Raw genomic sequence first — 22,178 nt, forward strand, 5'->3', positions numbered from 1 at the left:
ACCAAATTAGTGTAAATGTCATCTCCCCATATTGACCAATAGGGTCAACAGCCTGATCTAGTTGACAGGTCATGTGTCCCTTTCCTGACCATTCCATGTACATCACTCATTCACTCATTTATTAAATATTTATAGAGCACCTACTTTGTGCCAGGTACTATTTTAACTACAGGGAAGATGGTGGTAAAGAAGTTAGACAAGTTTACTGCACCCATGGAATTTACTTTCTAGTTAAGGCAGGCAAGCAATAAAGATATAAAGTAATTCCATTGATTGAGGTGTTTACAAAGAAAATACAATAGGATGATGTGTAGAGAATAACGGGGAGGAAGGTGGGTAGTTAATTTTTATTTTGATTCAAGGAAGACTGTTCTGAGGAGTAATAATAAAGCTGAATTGTGAAAGACAAAGACCCCAGCAGGTAATAGCTAGGGATAGAGAATTCTAAGGTTCAGGGAACAATTACAGATGCCCTTAGGAGAGAAGGAACTAGGCGTATTTCATAAACAAAAGGAAGCTGGAAGTGGGGAGAGTAGTACACGAGAGGGATGGCAAAGTGGATAGGGATTAGAGCATGTATGGCCTTAAAAGCCATATTACAGAATTTGAATTTTATTATTAGTGCAATAGAAAACCACTGGAGGATCTTGAGCAGGGAAGTAGCATGATATGATTTATGTTTTTAAAGGATTCTTCTGCCTGAAAAATGGAGTCGAGTTGGGGGAGAGGAGGAAGCATGGAAACAGGGAGACCAGTTGGAAGCTGGACTATGCTACAAAGACTGGTCAGAAGTGAGCTGGGATTTTATATATTTTGGAGGCCCAACCATCAAGATTTGTTGGTAAATAGGTTGTGGGGGTTAAGGTTAAGGGAAGAATCAAGAACGACTACTAGGTTTTTAAGTGTCCAGGTGGAAAGTGGTACAGTTTATTGAAATCAGGAAAGCTGGAAGAGGAACATGTTGGGGGTGCAAATTAAAAGTTCTTTCCTGAACCTGTGTAGTTGAGACATCTATTAGATATCCAAATGGAACTGTCGAGTGGGCATTTTAAATATTAAGAGCTGGAGATAAAGATTGAAGTTCATCAGCAAGATGTATTTTTCAGTGTACTTCCCTCTCTTGTCTCTGCCAAGAAAAGGATAGGCTGGGTCTGCCTTTTTAGTGAAGTGCTTCCCTCCCAAAATTACAGATTCATTTAAAGAGGATGACCATACTGGATAGAAGAAAAAGGATAAAGGCCTACAGTTGTATTGGTGGGAGGATCTACAGAATTTGATGAATAGTTAAATATAAAGAGAAGGGAGGAATTAAATATGGCTCCCAAAGGAATACCATTAACTAAGTTTGGGAACATAGGGGTGTGGTAATTTGCATTTTTAGTCCCAAATCTTCATCCTCGTGTATATCCACACCCTTTACCATTTATCATGATAATGCCCTCCCATAATGGGTGGACATACTTTCTACCCCTCCACTGAGATTTGATCATGTGACCAGCTAGGATGTTATTCAAACAGAAGTTTGAAAAAGTTGTTCCATAATTGGGCTTCCATTCTTCTGCATCTGCTATCATCATGAGAAGGACATGCCTGGCCTGGCCCACTGGAGGATAAGATACATGTGAAGCAAAGCCAAGACACCCCAGTTGGCCCAGTTGAAGCCAACCTAAATCATCTTACAGTCAGCCAACCTCCAGACATTTGAGGAAATCCAACCAAAGTCAACAGAACCACCTAGCCAAGCCCAGTTGCTTCTCGTCACATGAGCAATAAGCACTAGTTATATGTCACTGAGGTTTTGTGGTTCTGACAATAAGTGACTGATACAAGGGAGAGCAGGATGGGATCGGGGAGGGGAGGATTAGTCTGATTTTTGGACACAATGAATTTGAGATGGCCAGTGGCAGCTGGGTATAGGACTTAACAGCCACTTATATTCTGTGAATCATTAGCATATATGTATCTCAAGATCCGAGTATGGATAAGATTACCCAAGGAGTGTATACAGAATGAGAGGAGGAAATTATGATGCCTGTACCCTGAGGAAAACCTGTATTTGAAGGAACCATCGAGATTGAGAAGCAATGCTCAGAGATACCTGAGGAGAAGCAGAGAAGAGTGCTGCTAGGTTTTAAAAAGGAGGTGCTGGTTAGAAATGCCAAATGCCTCAGAGAGGCAAAGCTAAATATACCTTTAAACTTATCTTACAAGTGAAGACAGTGGGGTTTGAATAGGGTAATTAAGTTTGCTATGTATGATCACCCCAACTAGTAGATAGTAGTAAGGAAACTAGAACCTAGATCTTTTGTGTTTTCAATTCAGGGTTTTATCATTTTTATCATATAGTTTTTCTTTAGTTTGTACTTCTGATTGCCCACAAATATATTATTAAAATGATTGTAAAGTATCTTTTACATATAAAATGTTAAGACAAAGGATAAAATTTTAATATTTAGAATTAGATGAACATTAAAAAATAAGAAATATATAACCCTGGGCTCCCTCTGATTATAAAATAATTTTTTTACTTTATTACATGTATCCTGTTATGCATCCATTTTTCTATATCTGATAAATATATATTTTTTATGTTAAGTGATTTTTCTACACACACTATGGATCAAAACAATGACTTTTCTTTCATGTTGAATATCATGAACTAATAATAATAATGTTGAAATATCTTACAGAATGAACTTCATGAGCTTAAAACACAAATAGCATCTGTCTCTGCAGAAACTAAAGAAACAGAAAGGCAAATTTATCAGCAAGATGCTGCCATACAGAATACCAAACTTCAGTGTGGAAACCTGGAAAATCAAATCAAATCCTTACATACAGAAAATGTGAAGCTTAAATTTGACATAGAGGCAGCACAAGAAGATTTTGAGGAACAAATGATAAGATATAATGAATACTATGCAAAAATAAAAGCACATAAAGATAGTTTGAGAGAGGTAGAGAGCAAATGGTCATTCATGACTGAACTCAGTGAGAAACGAGACCTTGTTAAAAAACTAAAGACAATGAAAGAGGAACTTATGCAGGATCTCCAAAATCCAGAAGGAAACCTGATGAAACAAGTACAGGTTTGAAATATCACTATTGAAATGTTTTCTATTATTCCTTTTATTGCGAGTACCCTTACTAAGTGATAAACTTATCATTAACTTAATAAAATACCCATGGGTGCTCTAACTCAATTCACAAATTTGAAAACTTGTATAAGTGCATGAGTTATGTAGCAACTATGCCATATGTGCAAATGCATAAAGGAAACATCCCCAAATCCCTTATGGATTAATAAAAATATATAGTCAAACAAAATCACAGTGAACAATTAATCCATTTGTTACAGGTGTGACTCACAAAGATGTTGAAACTCTAGCTTCCAGGCTAATGGATCCAGACCAATTAAAATCAATTTAGTGTGCTTAATGCTGTTACACAAACAATATGAATTAATAATTGTACCCTAAGCATCTTTTTCTTAATATTCTTTGAAGACGTTGGGAGATAAAAACTTAAAATATCTATTATTTCTTGCTAAAGAATTAAAAAATATCCTTTATATCGTAGCTGGGCAGTTGCCCCTGTGACTACCACTTTCCTTTATGTCTTATTTTCATTTGGTTTTTACTTCTGTATTTTCAAATCTAAGGTTTGCTTGCTTGAATAACCATTCTTTGTTCCTTGTACCTATAGAAGTAATATTCTAATCCTATTTATCAAAATTAAATGTGATGGCTAGTTTTCTTAAATTACAGAAACACTGAAAATCTTGGATTTATATTGACCATTCATTGTTTGATGTGTATATTTTAAATTCTATAAACATACAGGACGACATTACAAACCTAAAGGATAAAATTATAACTATAAAAGAATCCATCATTGAAAAAACTTGTTTTCTTGAGGAAGAAAAAAAGACACATGAAAAATTAAGAAAAGAAATAGAGGTAAGTCTTAATTATCTGGATTTCATTGTTTTATGGGATCATTTTTTAAACTTTTACTATAGTCATAATTTCCATAGTTTACTCTGAATTCCCAAAACAGCTAGAGAACAAAAAAGAACTACAAAAAGCAGTTGATAAGTCTAAACCATTAATAGATAAGTATAGAGACTCCCTCATTCAAAAATATTCAAATATATTAATACATTCAAAGAAAGCAAGTACTCTTATTTAAATCTGGCCTAGAATTCTTCCAGGTCGCATTCCACCAATTTTGTACCCAATTAACGGCTAGAAAGCAGAGGCTAATGCTGTATGTGGCCTTTTCAAATTGGCTCCTTTCACCTAGCAATATGCATTTAAAACCCTTCCATGTGTTTTCACGTCTTGATAGTGAGCTGAGTGATAATTCCATTCTCTAGATGTACCACTGTTTATCCATTCACCTGCTAGAGGACATCTTTCTTGCTTCCAGGTTTAGGCCATTATGAATAAAGTTGCTATAAACATAAAAAAACAGAAAGTAGAAGCTATCCAGTCAAAAATATGACCACTCCTAGACAGAAATTAAAGACTCTTCAAAGTAAAGTAAAGACAATGGAAGTATTGGTATTCTAAACCCCTCTGACTTCCTATTAGTAATTTTCAACTGTCCAATTAAAAACAACAAACTGATATGTAAAATTAAAAGTGAGGCTAAATTTAAGGTGCCACTGGCAGACCTCTGTAGTCATTATTGTTTAGATGAGGGCAGAACAAAAATGGAAAAGTGTACGTTGTTAAGGGCAAAAAAATAATTTTCACCCTTAAAAATTACTTTGGGGGCTTCCCTGGTGGCGCAGTGGTTGAGAATCCTCCTGCCAATGCAGGGGACACGGGTTCGTGCCCTGGTCCGGGAAGATCCCACATGCCGCGGAGCAGCTAAGCCCGTGAATCATGGCCGCTAGGCCTGCGCGTCCGGAGCCTGTGCTCCACAACGGGAGAGGCCACAACAGTGAGAGGCCCGCATACCGCAAAAAAAAAAAAAAAAAAAAAAAAAAAAAAAATTACTTTGGAAAATAAAAAGATGTATATTTTCAACTTGTTTTTGACTAATTTGACACAATGAAAAAAACCTGAGGAATTTTAAGACAAAACCCCTCACCTTTACAAAACACTCTCTTCAAGAAACACCATGATTTTATCTTATATTTTACTAGCAATCTAAATAAATGGGTGTTTTTTTACCCTTCTAGATATCAAGATTCATTATAAAACTATAATAGTAAGACAGTATATAAGTGGCATAGAAATAGAAAAAATGATTAGTGAAACAGAAAAAAAGAATCCAGAAATAATCCATCATAAATGGTACAAACAAAAATAAGTTAGCCATATGAAAAAATAGACAATTTTGAAATAAAATTAGATTCCTGCCTCTTAACACATACATGCACATGCTTCCACGAGGATTGAAGACAATATAGGAGACAAACTTAACCATTTGTGTTACAGAAGTATTTATTTTAAAAGACAGACATATATGCAAACTGCATTGATTAAATGTTACTTTTGACTATATCATAAATTTCTAGATTATTGAGATGCAGCATAACAATAAAGAAGACAAGACTCATTTTGAGAGAGGGTATTTGTAACATACCTAAGTGACTAAGAGATAAGAAAATTTCAGACAAGCCATAGAACATTGGTAAAATGGTATGAAAAGTCTTACCTTTCAAAACATGAATATCAAAAAAAAGCCCCAATGGAAATGATGAACAACCTCGCTAACAATAAGGGGTTGATAATTCAAACCGCAATAAGGCCCCATATTTAGCCTGTCAATTATCAATATTACAATTTGTAAGATGTGGACCACCTGAATTCTAAAATACTATTGGTATGAGTATAAATTGGTAAAAGCATTTTGGAGAGAAATTTGAGATTCTTAGTAATTTTTATTAAGGTATAATTGTCATAAGAGTAGGTACACTATTTATAAGGGATTAGCTTGATTAATTTTGACAATTTATACATACCATACACCTGGGTTACCATGACCTAGATCAAGATATAAAACTTTTGCATCATTCCCAGAAAGTTCTCTTGTCCCTTTTCCTCAGGCTACCACTATGCTGATTTTGAAAACAGCTTTATTGAGATATAATTCACATACCATACAATTCACCCATTTAAATTGCATAATTCAATGGGTTTTAGTATGAATACAGATAATTTGTAACCATTACCATAGTCAATTTTAGAAATTTTCATCACCTCAAAAGAAACCCCATACACTTTAGCTGTGCCCTTTCCATTTGTCTATTGTATTTACCCATATTTTTACTCCACCATATTCTTTCTTCCTTCCTGATGTTCTAAGATTTCTTCATTTATCATTTCCTTTCTCTTTAGAAAATTTCTAAATTCATTCTTTTAGGAGAATTAGGCTGGTGGCAGTCTCTGGGATTTTTCTTTTTTTTTTTTTCTTCTGAAAATGTCTTCATTTCCCTTTCATCTCTGAAAGATATTTTGGTGGATATAGAATTCTGGGTTGACAGTTCTTTTCAGTTGAAAAATGCTCTGCCACTTCTTTCTGGTCTCTATGATTTCTAACAGATAATCCACTGTCATTTGAATTGTTTTTCTCTCTACAGATAAGGTATTTGTTTCTTGCTGCTTTCAAGCTTTCCTGTCTTTAGTTTTCAGAAGTTTTACTGCTATATGTTTTAGAAATAGTTTCTTTGGATTTATACTATCTGGAAAATTCTCAGCTTCTTGATTCTGTAGGCTTATGTCTTTTGCCAAATTTGAGAAATTTTCAGCTCTGATTTATTTGAATACTTTTGCAGTTCTGCCCTCTTTTCTCCTATCCTTCCAGGACTCTGATGACACAAATCATAGGTCTTTTTTTGATATAGCCCTACAGGTCCCTGAGGCTCTCTTCGTTTCTTTCTTTCAGTCTTTTGTCTCTCAGTTTTTCAGATTGAGTAATCCTTAGAGTTCTATCTTCCATTCACTGATTCTTTCCTTTATCCCCTCCATTCTGCAATTGAACCATCCCATGAAACTTTTTATTTTAGTTACTGTGTTTTTCCCATTTGGTTCTTTGTATCCTTTATTCCTTTGCTGAGACTTTTTATATTTTCATTTGTTTCAGGCAATTCATAATTACTCATTGAAGCATTTTTATGATGATCAGCTTTAAAATGCTTGTCAGATAATGCTAACTTCTGCATTTTCTTGGTGTTGGCACATGTTGATTGTTATTTCTTACTCAGTTTAAGGTCTTCCTGGTTCTTGCTTTGATGAGAGATTTTCTATTGAGATCTGGACATGTTGGGTATTATGTTTTAAGACTCTGGGTCATTGTTGCTTCCAGGTAGTACTGGAAGTGCAGAGTCTCCATGGACACTCATGGAGAGAAGAAGGGCTTCTTGTTACTGCTAGTCAAAAGTGGGAGTTCTGGCTGCCCACTAGGCTTCTGTTGATAAGCCCGTGGCTGGGAAGGGCAGGAGCACCTCTTTACTGCTCCGGTGTAGATGTGGCCTGGCTACTACTGAGCGGTGGTAAAAGCCCTGACTCTCCACTAGGCCTCCTCTGACATTCTCCCAGTTAGGAGGGGGAAGAATGCCTTGCTACCACTAGATGGGAGTAGAAGTCCAGCCTCCCCAGATGGGCTCCACTCACACCAGAGGATGTGGTTTGTTACTTTCCAGAGGGAATAAAAAGTCCTGGCTCCCCAGTCAGCCTTCTCTGACACCACCCCAGCAGGAGGACCGGGGCACCTTGTAATAGCCCAGTAATGGTGAAAGTGTAGGCTTTGCTAGTGTGGGTGGTGGTGGGGCCATAGATTTTTCTGTGGTGTTTGACTTGAGTAGTTACTACCTAAAAGTTTTCAGTCTTGCATAGTCTGCCTTTTTCCTGGTCCTTTGGCTAGATAGCAGGCTTTTCTTGGAGTTCTTTTGTTTTGTATTGTTTTGTTTTGTTTTGTTTTTGTCTGCACCTATTGGCATTTCCAGCCTGCTGTCTTCCCCATATCCACTCTGGGATATATGAGGCAAAATGAAAACTCAGGGAACTCATTACCAAGTTGTTCCTAGGATCCTAAGGTCTCCAACCAGTCTGCCTTCTCTCCACCTTTCAGAAGCTTCTTATGCTAATATTATATACAGTGTCCAGGGATTTTAGTTGTACTTAGCATGAGGAATAGGTATATGAAATGCATCTACTTTATTTTGACAGAAGCAGAAGTGTACATAGGTATTTTTAGTGGTAAAGGGTGATGTAAATGTCTACTAATGATAGATTTAGATGGAATGTCATTGAGCTTGAGACTTCAGTTTTTTATGTTTTCATCAGTATATTATCGTGAAATTTAATAAACTCTCTTTTAAGCTTTCATAATAGGATTACTAAAGATCCTTTTAGGCTTTTAAACTTTAGTTTTATTAACTCTAATGCATTAAAAAGTAGTCCTCAATTCTATCACAATGTTATGGTTGAAAAAATGAAAGTCTAAGAAATTAGAGATTATCTGTAATAAACTATAACACTGAAGGACAAATACCACCCCCACAGCATTGTCTTGAGAACACTGCTTTTTTTTCCCAACAATTTCATTTATTGCATGATGAGAATTTATCATTGACACAAGTAACTTCTTTCTCAAAACAACTAGTTTTTTAAGAGTATAAATTTAAATACCAGAAGATTTTTATTACTTATTTCTTTTTTGAGTCTTTCTTTTTCTATTCCTTCTGGATGTTTTTAGCCATGGTCTTGGTACAGTTCATGGTCATCTTTTGCCTGGATTATAGCATTCTTTTGTTCTAATGTTTAATTCTTTCAATATTTTGTGCTTTTCATGTTTAATCTTGATATTAATGTTGCTTTTTATATTTTTTTATTAAGAAAAACTGAAAATGGTTTTTGAATTTTACATGGTTTTTTTTTTTAGTCAAATGAATGTTTTTGGTAATTTTAGGGCATGTCTGAATGAAAGAAGTATTTCCAAATAATTACCCCCAAATGCCTTTTTTCCCTGTCTATTGTCTATCCTTATATATATTTTAGAAGAAAGGAACTAAAGAGAGGAAAATAAAGATAAGTTATGAGTCACTGACGAAGAAAAGTGGGGAAGCAAAATACAAAGCATACAAATACAAAGCTTCAAATATAAAGCATTAAGCAGCATTTTTAAAAACATGTTATATGCCAAATCCAAGAGTTTTCAGGGAAGGGAAACTAGAGCAGTTAAGAAGTTTTTAGCAAATGATGAGTGCTGCAAGTAACATTTTGTGATAACAGGTATTGTGTAAAGCATTGTAAGATTTATTAACGGTTACTCTTGCCTAAATTTTGTTCAATTTGAGCTCCAAATTTAAAAGACAGGGAAAAATTTAGAGTGCTTTCGGAGCTACTAAAGATCAGGAACAAAATACCTTTCACTTGTTACAATGCAACATGCAGGGTACACAATTAACTAATCCATTCATTTACTGAGGTCAGCCACAGAAATGATTACACAACTAGAAAGCTGGTCCTACATGAAAAACCCAAAGAAGCAAAGGTAAAAAAGTAAACTAAAGGCAGGGTAAGAATGATTCAGATAGCTAGATAACTTGGTAACAAATTATTCTGTCTTACAAAAGGTACAAGAAGAAATGTTCAGTATTATTAAATCTATTGTTGTTTATTGAGTGCCTGGTATTTTTCAAGCACTTTGTGTAGGCTATCCCATTTAAATTCTCACAGTAGCATATTTTACAGAATTTCAGAAAATTTAAATAACTTGTACAAGGTTATATAGCTAGTGGTGATAAGGGACAGAATAGAATATGAGTCCATGTCTTTTGGACTCTACTCCCAATCTTTTTAAAAAATGGTTTTCACTTCTGTGGAAATATATTCTCCTTGGAAAAGATTAAAATTTTAGAGGGAAGGCTAAAGTTCCTTTGCCCACTGCCTCCCATTACATTGCTCTCTTTTCACACTCACCTCTTCCTAATGGCAACTGCTGTTTGGTGTGTGCACTTGGGTAAGCATGAGTATGTATGTATATATGTATATATACACATGTGCATGTACACACACACACATGAACACACATCTATGCATGGGGGAAGATTACATAAAGTACCATACATATAATTTTGCAACTACTTTACTTACTCAATAACATATATCATAGTTTTTTTTCATATTAGTACCTATGGGCCTACATTATTCTTTTTAACTGCTGCAAAATATTTCACAGTATGACTATACCTTAATTTATATAAACATGCCACAACTGATAGACATTAAGTTATTTCCAGCATTTCACCATTAAAAGTAGTGTTGTAGTGAACATAGTACACACACCCTTTGTATCAAGAAGTAGAATTACTGAGTTGTAAGATAAGTTCCGTGATCTTACTAATATTTAATATGTTCTCAATAATTATCACCACAAATAATAATAATAACTTATGTTTGAAATCATTTTATACTGTTGTAGGGATTCCTACCCCTCATATTGAGGTTGATTGAGTAAATATTAATTTGGCCTTATTTGGAGCCCCAAACTTCTATATTATCTCCCTTCAAATCCTTGGCTTTAACTTGAACTGCAGTTGCATTGGGGGTGGGTGTAAAATTTCAAGGATCACAGTGGGGGAAAACAGCTACAATGCTGAAGAACTGACCTGAGATTTTAGCATCTGCCCACTGCTACTACTGCCACACTTTAGGAGTAAAGACCATACTCAGAACTAAGAGCTAACACAAAACTAAAGACAAGGCCTAGATCTAAGAACAAAACTGAAATGGACACTCTAGCAAAAGTATAAAATAAGGTCTCACAAGTTCAAGATGATCCACCAATAACTTAACTGACAATTAGAACAAAATTCAAAACTTTTCAGAAGAAAATAACGTAATCCAGAGTTTATATGTACACTGTTGAGTTAATAAAAAGCATTCTTACACATGTAAACAAATAGAGAAGTATTACCAATAATTAAGAGAATAATCAAGAAAACCAGTCACAGTTGATTCAGCAGTTGTTTGGCAAGGACGGAAAATTATGATTAAATATGTTAAATATTCTACAGCAGCGGTCCCCAACCTTTTTGGCACCAGGGACCAGTTTCATGGCAGGCGATTTTTCCACGGACAGGGATGGGGGGAGTAGAGCAATGGTTCAGGCGGTAACACAAGTGATGGGGAGAGATGGGGAGCTGCAGATGAAGCTTTGCTCACTTGCCTACCGCTCACCTCCTGCTGTGTGGCCTGGTTCCTAACAGGCCGCAGACCATTACTGGTCCATGGCCCCGGGGTTTGGGACCCCTGTTCTACATGAAAGATGGATACACAGTAATGGGTAAAGAGAAAGAATATTAATCATATAAAAGAACCAAATGGAAATCTTAGAACTGAAGAAAAAGTTGAAAAAATTTATTAGGTGTAATTAATAGCAGGTTAGACACAACAGAAGCAAGATCTTTCTTAAACTTGAAGACAGATCAGTAGAAGTCATCAAAGCAAGCATACAGAGAAAAAGAAAAAAAACTGAAGAAAATGCATAGAGCCTCAGTGACTTGTGAGACCATGTTTAGCAATGTGACGTATGGGTAATTAGAGTTCCAGGAGGTGAGGAGAGAGAGAGAAAAGGGAACAGAAATATTAAGAAATACTGGCCAACAATTTTCCAAACTTGACTAAAAAAATAACTCATAGATTCAAGAAATTTACCAAACCCAAAGCAGGATAAATACAGAGAAAACTGTATCTAAGGAAATTATAGTCAGGCGACTGAAAACCAAATACAAAGAAAAAAATAAATCTTAGGGGCTTCCCTGGTGGCGCAGTGGTTGAGAGTCCACCTGCTGATGCAGGGGATGTGGGTTCGTGCCCCGGTCCGGGAGGATCCCACATGCCGCAGAGTGGCTGGGCCCGTGAGCCATGGCTGCTGAGCCTGCGCGTCCGGAGCCTGTGCTCCGCAATGGGAGAGGCCACAACAGGGAGAGGCCCACATACCAAAAAAAAAAAAAAAAAATCTTAAAAGCAGCCAGAAAAAAAGTCACATTAAATATACAAGAACAGTGATGGTTATTGATTTTTTTAATAGACTTTACTGTTTTAGAGCTGTTTTAGGTTCACAGCAAAATTGAACAGAAGGTACAGAGTGCTCCCTCATACCCCCTGCCCCCTGGCAGCCTCCCAAGCTATCAACATCTCCCACCAGGGTGGTACATTTGTTACAACTGATAAACCTATGTTGACACATCATTATCACCCAGAGTTCATAGTTTACATTAGGGTTTACTCTTGGTGTTGTACCTTCTATGAATTTTGACAGATGTATAATGACACGTATCCACCATTACAATACCATACAGAAGAGTTTTGGGGGAGGTGGTGTGATGAATTGGGAGATTGGGATTGACATATATACACTAATATGTATAAAATAGATAACTAATTTAAAAAGAAAAGAAGAGTTTCACTGTCCTAAAAATCCTCTTTGCTCTATGTATTCACCCCTCCCTCCCCCAACCTCTGTCAACCACAGATCTTTTTACTGTCTCCATGGTTTTACCTTTTCCAGAATATCATATAGTTAGAATCATACAGTTTGTGGCCTTTTCAGATTGGCGTCTTCCACTTAGTAATATGCATTTAAGGTTCCTTGTGACATTTCATGGCTTGATAGCTCATTTGTTGTTTTATTTATTTATCTTTTTAGTGCTAAATAATATTCTGTTGTCTGGATATACAACAGTTTATTCTTTCACCTACTGAGGGACATCTTGATTGCTTCCAAGTTTTGGCAATTATGAATAAAGCTGCTATAAGCATCTGTATTTTTGTGTGGATATCAGTTTTCAACTCCTTTGGGTAAATGCCAAAGGGTGTGATTGCTGGATCATGTGGTAGAGTATGTTTAGTTTGGTAAGAAACCACCAAATTGTCTTCCAAAGTGGCTGTACCATTTTGCATTCCCATCAGCAATGAATGAGAGAGTTCCTCTTGCTCCACATCCTCACCAGCATTTGGTGTTGTCATTGTTGCAGATTTTGGTCATTCTGATAGGTGTGTAGTGGTATCTTGTTGTTTTAATTCTCATTTCCCTGATGACATTTTATGTGGAGCATGTTTTCATATGCTTATTTGCCATTTGTATATCTTTTCTGGTGTGGTGTCTGTTCAGGTTTCTGGCATATTTTTTAATCTGGTTATTTGTTTTCTTATTGTTGCATTTTAAGAGTTTGTTGTATATTTTGAATAACAGTTCTTTATCAGATGTGTCTTTTGCAAATATTTTCTCCCAGTCTGTAGCTTGTCTTATTTTCCTGACAGTGTCTTTTACAGAGCAGAAGGTTTAATTTTTATGAGGTCTAGCTTATCATTTCTTTCATGGATTGTGCCTTCAATGTTGTATGTAAAAAGACATAACCAAACCCCAGGTCTTCTAGGCTTTCTCCTGTGTTATCTTCTAGGAGTTTTATAGTTTTGCATTCTATATTTAGGTCTGTGATCCACTCTGAGTGTAGACAGAAAATAAATAAATAAAAAAGGCAAAAAAGACTAATAGAACACAAATATTGAAATGGTAGACTTAAACCCAAACATATCATTGGTTACATTAAATGTAAATGGACTAAACACTCCAATTAAAAGGTAAAAATGATCAGATTGAATTGAAAAAACAATTTGCGAACATAACTTTTGCACAAGAGATGCACTTTGAATATAAAGACACAGACAGGTTGAAAGAAAGAAAAAGATAAACTATGAAGACACCAATCTTAAGAAAGCTGGTCATGGCTGTTTTAATATCAAGTAGATTTTAAGATATGGACTACCATCAAAGTTGAAGAGGGCCAGTCAATTCACCAGAAACAAATAATAATACTAAATGTGTATTTACCTAATCATAAAGCTTCAAAATACATAAGCAAAAACTGACAAGATTAAAAAGAAAAAGACACAAATCTACAATCGTATTGGAGAGCTTAACAACTTTTTTGAATAGTTGATAGAACAATACACAAAATCAGTAAGCAAGCATATAGAAAATTTGAACAACTTATCTACCAGCTAAACGTAATTACCATATATAAAATACTCCACCTAATAACTGTTGATTATACATTATTTTCAAATGCACATGGAACATTCACCAAGATAGACAATACACTGGATGATAAATTTCAAAGAATTTGATATTCTTTGATAACAGCAGAATTTAATTAGAAAGTAACAATAAGAAAGCTAGAAAATACATCAACATTTTGAAATTGAGCATCACAATTATAAATAATCCATGAGTCAAAGAAGAAATCACAAAAAAAGAAGAAATCATGAGAATTATTAGAAAATATTTGAAATTGAATGATAATGAAAACACAGCATATAAAAAAACCATAGGGTATAGCTAGAGCAGTATTCAGAGGAAAATTTACAGATTTAAATGTGCATATTAGAAGGAAAGGTTTAAAAGTAATTATCTAAGCTTCCATCTTAAGAGACTAGAAAAATAAGAATAAATTCAGCCAATAGCAAATAGGAAGAAATGACATAATAAATAGTAGAAATCAGTGAAATAGAAAATGGAAAATCAAAGAAAATCAACAAAGCCAAAAGTTGAAAAGACTAATAAAATTGATAAACCATAACAATAATGATCAAAAAAATGAGGATGGTGGGGACACTACTTTAGGTCCTATAGACTTAAAAGGATGATAAAGGCCTATTATAAACAATAAATTTAACAACTTAGATGAAATGGACAAATTCCTTGAAAAGCGCACATACCATCAGTAACACAGGAAGAAATTACTTTTATGTTTAGACCTATGATCCATTTAAAATTAGGCTATATAAATGGTGTGAAGTAGGAACCAATGAAATTGAACTCATAATTAAAACCCTCCCCACAAGGAAAGCTTCAGACTGACATGGCTTCACTGGTAAATTCTATCACACATTTAAGGAAGAAATAATACCCAGCCTACACAAATTTTTTCAGAAAATGGAGAGTGGAACTCTTCCCAGCTTATTTTAGGAGGCCAGCATAACCCTGACACAAAGAATGAACAGGAACATTACCAGAAAAGTAATTACAGACCAATGTTCCTCATGAACGTAGATGCAAAATATTTTCAAATTGACATTTGCTGGTATGTATAAAAAAGGTTAGTAACTCATGACCAAGCAAAGTTTATCTCAGGAATGCAGTTGGTTTCACTTTCAAAACACAAACAATGTAAAGGAGTGAAGGAGCTAGTCATGTAGCTCTGAGGAATAGCTTTCCAGGCAAAGGAAAAAATAAGTGCAAAAGTCTTAATATGAGAACGTACTTGGACTCAGATTCTAGAAGTGAAGTGTGTCTAGAGTGAAGGGAATGAAGAGGCCACTCTTTTTGCCACTGTGTTTTCTGAGCACCACCCCTGCTTCATTATTATTATTATTTCTGCCTTGAGTGTAACAATAACTAAATAAGAATAGTAGCTCCTCCATTTCTTAGAGGCAAAAAAAGCTGTATTCTCTCCAGAACCACTACATCCTTAGTTTTGTGATGGTATTCAAGTTTGAATATTGACACATACCAAAGGCAGAATTATACCAATAGAGGCTGAACAATTGGCTGGCCTTCAAGAAGGCTCACAATGTGACCTTCACCTTTACGAAGTCACTTCTTGGCCAAAACCTCCTTTTAGCCTTGTGGGCTTAGAAAATTAACCTTTTAAGTATCCCAGGGTTGGGTAGACATGGAGAAGTGCTAGTAGAGTTTACAAGAACCTGATGTATAAAACTCAAATGCCAGTTTATTAATTTACAATAATAAACAAAACTCTCAAGGAAATCAGAAAACATATCAGTCATCAGTGCTTCTTCTCCCTGTAAGGAAACTACACTGGAAGCCAAATTATCATAAAGTTAATTACTGAGCATGGAAATCAAGTCAGTCATTTGATTTGGAGTATTCTTGACCTCTGGCTCTGGACACTCAAGGAGCCAATCTCCGTAACAGCGTTATTCTTATCAGATAGTCACTGGATGGGAACTACAAACACATGTCTCCTTCACTTGCCTATTTTTGTGCTATATTCTTCACATAATCCCTTCTGATGATATATTCTTTCTTTGGTTTATATTAATACCTCCTGTGATATCTAGCTGAGGCTGGTGATCTAGAGTCCCACTAAGGGGACTTTGCATGTCTCTACTCTGATCCATGGTGTATTAGTTTCACAGCTTCACTGCTGAAGAATAATTTTAGAAACAGGTTAATATGATTTATGGAGTAACCAAAATTTTGTTCTAGTTATTTGATTTCTGTTAGTATATTCTATGAACATGTATATAAGCATATTCAGTGACTATATTCTTACGAATGTATGCTATTGGCTATATCAATGGATATATTTATTACATATTAATAAATATATGCAGTGATATGTATTACATATATACATATAAGTTGATATATATCCCTTTGAATATATTTGATATATTAAAAATCTTCTTTTGAATATAGTTTCATTATCTAATATGATATTTCTGTTTACTAATTTATTTATAATTCTTTTAAAGTTACTTTCTGTTTCACCAATATATCAGGAGGCCTAGTTCACCAATTTGAATGAACTATCTGACTTTGAAGAATTAACAAAACTGAAAACTTAAAAGGATGTTTAAAGTTTATAGCAATTTATGTGAAGTGTTAGTTGACAAGTTTTCACTTTGTTTTTATACCAGTATTTTGGAATGCTTACAGTGTTTCTCTCCTAGTTCCCCTGATGCTCTGCAGAACTGTGTTTCCATATAATTGGTTTCTTTTGTAATCCTGTATGTTTTATTTTATGCATTTAAAAACATTCTAAGAAGTCCATAGTCCTCATATACTATCAAAATGAGCGATGGCATAATAAAGGTGAGAAAGCTCCAACTTAAGGGAGGAGCTGGGAAAGAGAGAGGAGAAACTGTACTGAGGGTCCCAGTAAAAAGCAAAGCTGAGTTACGGAGAGAAGGGGAGACAGGTCGGGGACAGAGTCTTAAGGCCCCAGAAACCCAGAGTCTTGTGTCCCTACAGCCATCTTAAGCTATAAACTTACTTTGACAAATTGGTTATTTTGACAAATTTGGTGAATTGGTGTTTTGACAACTTGATTCTTCTTTGTACTGACCTAGAATCACTTCCTGACTGACTAGAACTCTCTCTTAAATAGACATGAGAATGAAGAAATAACTTTCCCAGCCCCACTAATGAGTTCATTTTAAAGTGTCATACTCACACTTTAAAGTGTCACAGTGTCACACCACTGTCACACTCACTGGAAGTACCACTTCACACCCACTAAGATGGCTATGATTATGATCAAAAAGACAGGTAATATCAAATACTTTCAGTGTGTGAAGAATTGGAACCCTCCCACATGCTGGTGAGAATGTAAACTCGTGCAGCCAGAGTAGAAAACGGCATGGCAGTTCAGTGAAAAATTAAAAATAGAATTACTGTTGGATCTAGCAATTCTACTTCTGGGTATATACCTAAAAGAATTGAAAGCAGAGTCTCAAAGATATATTTATATCCATATTCATAGCAGTGTTAGTCATAATATCCAAAAACAGGAACAACCCAAGTGTCCATCAGTGGATGAATGGATAAACAAACTGTGGTGTATACACACAATGAAATATTATTCAGCCTTAACCCATGCACTTTCCACTGTGCCTCACTGCCTTCCGCTGTAGCCTTGTCTGTCTCAGCATAAATACTGATCTACTTAATGGCAGGGAAATGGCCTATATGATCTCCTGGATCTTTTAGATCTATGGGTCTGTGTTTCAATGAACCACTAGACAAAGGAAATGAAACCATTTCTCTTAACCAGAACCTGCTTTGATAAGTAGAAGGCCCTCCATCACAGATGCTTCCCTTGTGTTCAAATCACAAACACCATCACTTGCTAGCTGTGAAACCTTGAGTGCATTACTTAAACTCTTTGATCTTCAGTTTATACAAAAGTAGGGATAATAATATTTACATCATAAGGTGTTATGAGAACTTAATTACATGTAAAAAGCTCTCATCACCGTATCTAGCATGTAATGTGTTGAATACTTATAATTACTGTTTATTATTATTATTATTATTTACAGTGAGTAATTTTTAATCAAGTGCTTTCCTCTTTAGAGTAGTCAAAATATCCTTTATGGCTGTTTACTATTTTTCCTTCTCAAGGCCCATTGACATGTGCTCTTCTTTTAATAGGTACAACATAAGAGATACGGTGCAATTCTTAAGCGTTTGCATTGTCAGGTGAACAAGCTTCAGTCAGATAGAAGACAATGGCAATGGAACATTCAACAGCTGCAAAAAACTGCAGCTGAACTGAGAAAATGCATTGGAACGAAAGATGAACATGGCCGTAGGGTAATGTAGTATAGGGTAATGCTGAGCACAGACTATGCCATAAAAATTATGGGATAGAAAGGTGAGAAAATCCTTTGGGTCTTAACAACTGACATCCACTATCAGAGGGCTCTCTTAATGACACATATGTTTTCTTTTCTTTGAATCAGTCATCTGTTTGCTGAACTGCCTTCCAACCCGATAATTGATAGAAATAGAGAGACAATAGGAAGGCTCACAGAAAAATAGTGAAAGACTCTGTATGAATATTTTGAGTGTATAAGATATATTGTACTCATGAATGCCTGTTTATAAACATGTTGCCTTTACTAGCACATGAAGCAAAAATTTAGAAGAAAAGAAGCATTTGAATTTACAATGATTTAAATTGTTAAGATATTTTAAATGGTTGTCTGTTTCAAACTACCTGCTTTTTTACCCCTGGCTTCAAAGCAGTCCATAAATGTTGACATTTATAATAAGGTTGTTATATGTTCGAGGCTTCAGATATTTACTTAGTTTTTCTCTTTTATCCAGAAGGTAACAATCATTTTTCTTTGCTGTTGGATGACATATTTTTAGACTGGTACAATGTATACAATTTTTTGTTCACTTTTCTGTCTGTATGTTCTTTCTTACTATTCTATAGCTAAATTGAATTTATAACATCATGTAAGGCAAACATACCAGCTCTTAATGTTAACCAGTGTAGACTAACACATATTTTTTCTCATTGAAAGTCATATACTATGTCCACAGCAACATACTTGTGCCTTTTAGAATAAAAGCACTCCTTCTTGTGGCTCCATTGCATCAAGTTTTTAGAAGCAGAAACAAAACATTAATTATTGAAGATATGGTTTTTAAATATTCACTTTTAGGATTTAATGAGTTCAAAGCAATAACATCAAAACGGTATCTTAGGTAAATTTTCTCCTCACCTTTCTATGTGCATAAGATTCAGTAAGAGTATAGCTGACATAAAACCTGATAATCTTGTTTGCCTAATATTAGTAGTCCTATTAGCAATTTGCATGGCTTATTATGGCTAACACTTCAAGTGGCTTATGCTGTAACACAATCAGCATTGGCCCATGACTCAGAACTAGGTTATTTTCTTTCTTTCTGCTTTTTTTTAGGATTAGGGTTAGGGTTAGAGTTAGTAGATCACAGACATAAATACAAAATGCAAAATTATAAAACTGCTAGAAGATAACATAGGAGAAAGCCTAGCTAACCATCAGTATGGTGATGTCTTTTTTAGATACAACACCGAAGGCACAACCCATGAAGGAAATAATTGATAAACTAGACTTCATTAAAATCAAAAATGTCTGCTCTGTAATAGACACTGTCAAGAGAATAAGACAAGTTATAGACTGAAAGAAAATATTTGCAAAAGGCAAACCTGATAAAGAACTGTTATTCAAAATATAAAATAAACTCTTAAAACTCAACAATAAGAAAACAAATAACCAGATTAAAAAATGGGCCAAAGACCTAACAGACACCTCACCAAAGAAGATACACAGATGGCAAATAAGCATATGAAAATATGCTCCACGTGGTATGTCATCAGGGAAATGAGAATTAAAACAATGAGATATAGGGCTTCCCTGGTGGCGCAGTGGTTGAGAGTCTGCCTGCCGATGCAGGGGACACGGGTTTGTGCCCTGGTCCGGGAAGATCCCACATGCCGCAGAGCGGCTGGGCCTGTGAGCCATGGCTGCTGAGCCTGTGCATCCAGAGCCTGTGCTCCACAACAGGAGAGGCCACAGCAGTGAGAGGCCCGTGTACCACAAAAAACAAAACAAAACAAAACAAAACAAAAAACAATGAGATACCACTACACACCTATTAGAATGGCCAAAATCTGTAACACTGACAACACCAAATGCTGATGAGAATGTGGAGCAACAGAAACCCTCCCATTCATTGCTGCTGGGAATGCAAAATGGTACAACCATTTTAGAAGATAGTTTGGTAGTTTCTTACAAAACTAAACGTACCCTTAACGTATGGTCCTGCAGTCACACTCCTTGGTATTTATCCAAAGGAGTAGAAAACTGATGTCCACACAAAAACACAGATGATTATAGCAGCTTTTTTCATAATTGTCAAAACTTGGAAGCAACCAAGATGACCTTTGGTAGGTGAATGGATAAATAAACTGTGGTATATCCAGACAATGGAATATTATTTGGTGCTAAAAAAGAAATGTTATCAAGCCATGAAAAGATACGAGGAAACTTCAGTGTATATTACTAAGTGAGAGAAGCCAATCTGAAAAAGTTACATTAAGTCCAACTATATGACATTCTGGAAAAAGAAAAACTATGGAAGCAGTAAAAATATCAGTGGTTGCCAGGGTTGCTGAGGGTGGGGGGTTGGAGGAGAGATGAATAGGTGGAGCACAGGGGATTTTTTTAGGGCAGTGAAAATATTTTGTATGATGCTGTAATGATGGATATATGTCATTATACATTTGTCCAAATGCATAGAATGTACAATACCAAGGGTGAATCCTAAGGTAAACTGTGGACTTTGTGTGATTATGATGTGTCAGTGTAGGTTCATCCTTGGTTTAAAAAGATGTACCATTCTGGTGAGTAACGTTAATAAATGGGAAGGCTGTGCATGTGTGGGACCAGGGAGTATATGGGAAACCTCTGTGACTTTCTCTCAATTTTGTTATAAACCTACAACTGCTTTAAAATTTTTTTTAACATCTTTATTGGAGTATAATTGCTTTACAACGTCGTGTTAGTTTCTGCTGTATAATAAAGTGAACCAGCTATACGTATACATATATCCCCATACCCCCTCCCTCTTGCGTCTCCTTCCCACCCTCCCTATCCCACCCCTCTAGGTGGTCACAAAGCACCTGATCTCCCTGTGCTATGCGGCTGCTTCCCTCTAGCTATCTATTTTACATTTGGTAGTGTATATATGTCAATGCCACTCTCTAACTTCATCCCAGCTTACCCGTCCCCCTCCCTGTGTCCTCAAGTCCATTCTCTACAATTGCGTCTTTATTCCTGTCCTGCCCCTAGGTTCATCAGAACCATTTTTTTTAATATTCCGTATATATGTGTTAGCATATGGTATTTGTTTTTCTCTTTCTGACTTACTTCACTCTGTGTGACATCAGTACATGAAAGTCAGTATTAGTAAAACATTTTGGCTAAGGAAAGTGAAATTCTGCTTATAAAAATTGCGTTGGAACCTTGTAAAGTTCACATAGGTGATTACAATTAATACTCGAAGTTCCTATATCATCTTGCATTGAACATGGAATCCCTGTTCATCCATACAAATCATTAAGGCCTATATCAATATTGTGGAAATTTAGGACTATTTTTTGGTGGGGAGAGTCAGTAGACTAAGAAGAACTTATGGTTTTTTAACTAAAAACTTTGATTTACTAGTTGCTCATATTTTCAATATTGTATTTTATTTTTCATTAACTAAGCTAATGATTAGTAAAGCTAATGATCAGTAGCTAAAAGTTGTGTGCCTGTCATAAATAACCTATGCTATATTTGTTAACTTGAATTTATAATGTATTTCTAAGGGAAGGGTTTGGTTTTTGGTTTTTGTTCTTTTACTTTCCTGATAAATTTGGCAGTATGAGTAATGGGTCTTCTATATCACATTAGCTACCATATAGTACTTTCTCCTGAATGTTACTGAACTATGACCGAAACCAGGAAAAATAAATTGAAACAGATACTAATAACAGAATAGATTTATTCAATACATATCTAAGAATGGGATGCTTCAAGTTGCTTTTTCTCTTTTGTAATGTTCTATTTCAATGATGGCTATGAGGT

General features: G+C 35.4%; 1 protein-coding gene across 3 annotated transcripts in view; it reads left to right on the forward strand.

Moving 5' to 3' along the window:
• CCDC122 (coiled-coil domain containing 122) overlaps positions 1-21,152 on the forward strand; it is a 34,374-nt gene extending 13,222 nt beyond the window's left edge. For 2 of the 3 annotated variants that reach the window (XM_059042220.2, XM_067016171.1), the window contains 3 exons: positions 2,691-3,089; positions 3,843-3,959; positions 18,205-21,152. In XM_059042220.2, the coding sequence (XP_058898203.1) occupies positions 2,691-3,089; positions 3,843-3,959; positions 18,205-18,375 (687 nt within the window). In that variant the 3' untranslated portion in view covers positions 18,376-21,152. Of the gene's footprint in view, positions 1-762; positions 842-2,690; positions 3,090-3,842; positions 3,960-18,204 lie in introns of those variants that run through there. The other variant, XM_059042223.2, reaches the window with a different exon arrangement.
• The last annotated feature ends 1,026 nt before the right edge of the window (positions 21,153-22,178 follow it).

The sequence above is a fragment of the Kogia breviceps genome, chromosome 16 (genome assembly GCF_026419965.1).
Source record: "Kogia breviceps isolate mKogBre1 chromosome 16, mKogBre1 haplotype 1, whole genome shotgun sequence".
Lineage (NCBI taxonomy): Eukaryota > Metazoa > Chordata > Mammalia > Artiodactyla > Physeteridae > Kogia > Kogia breviceps.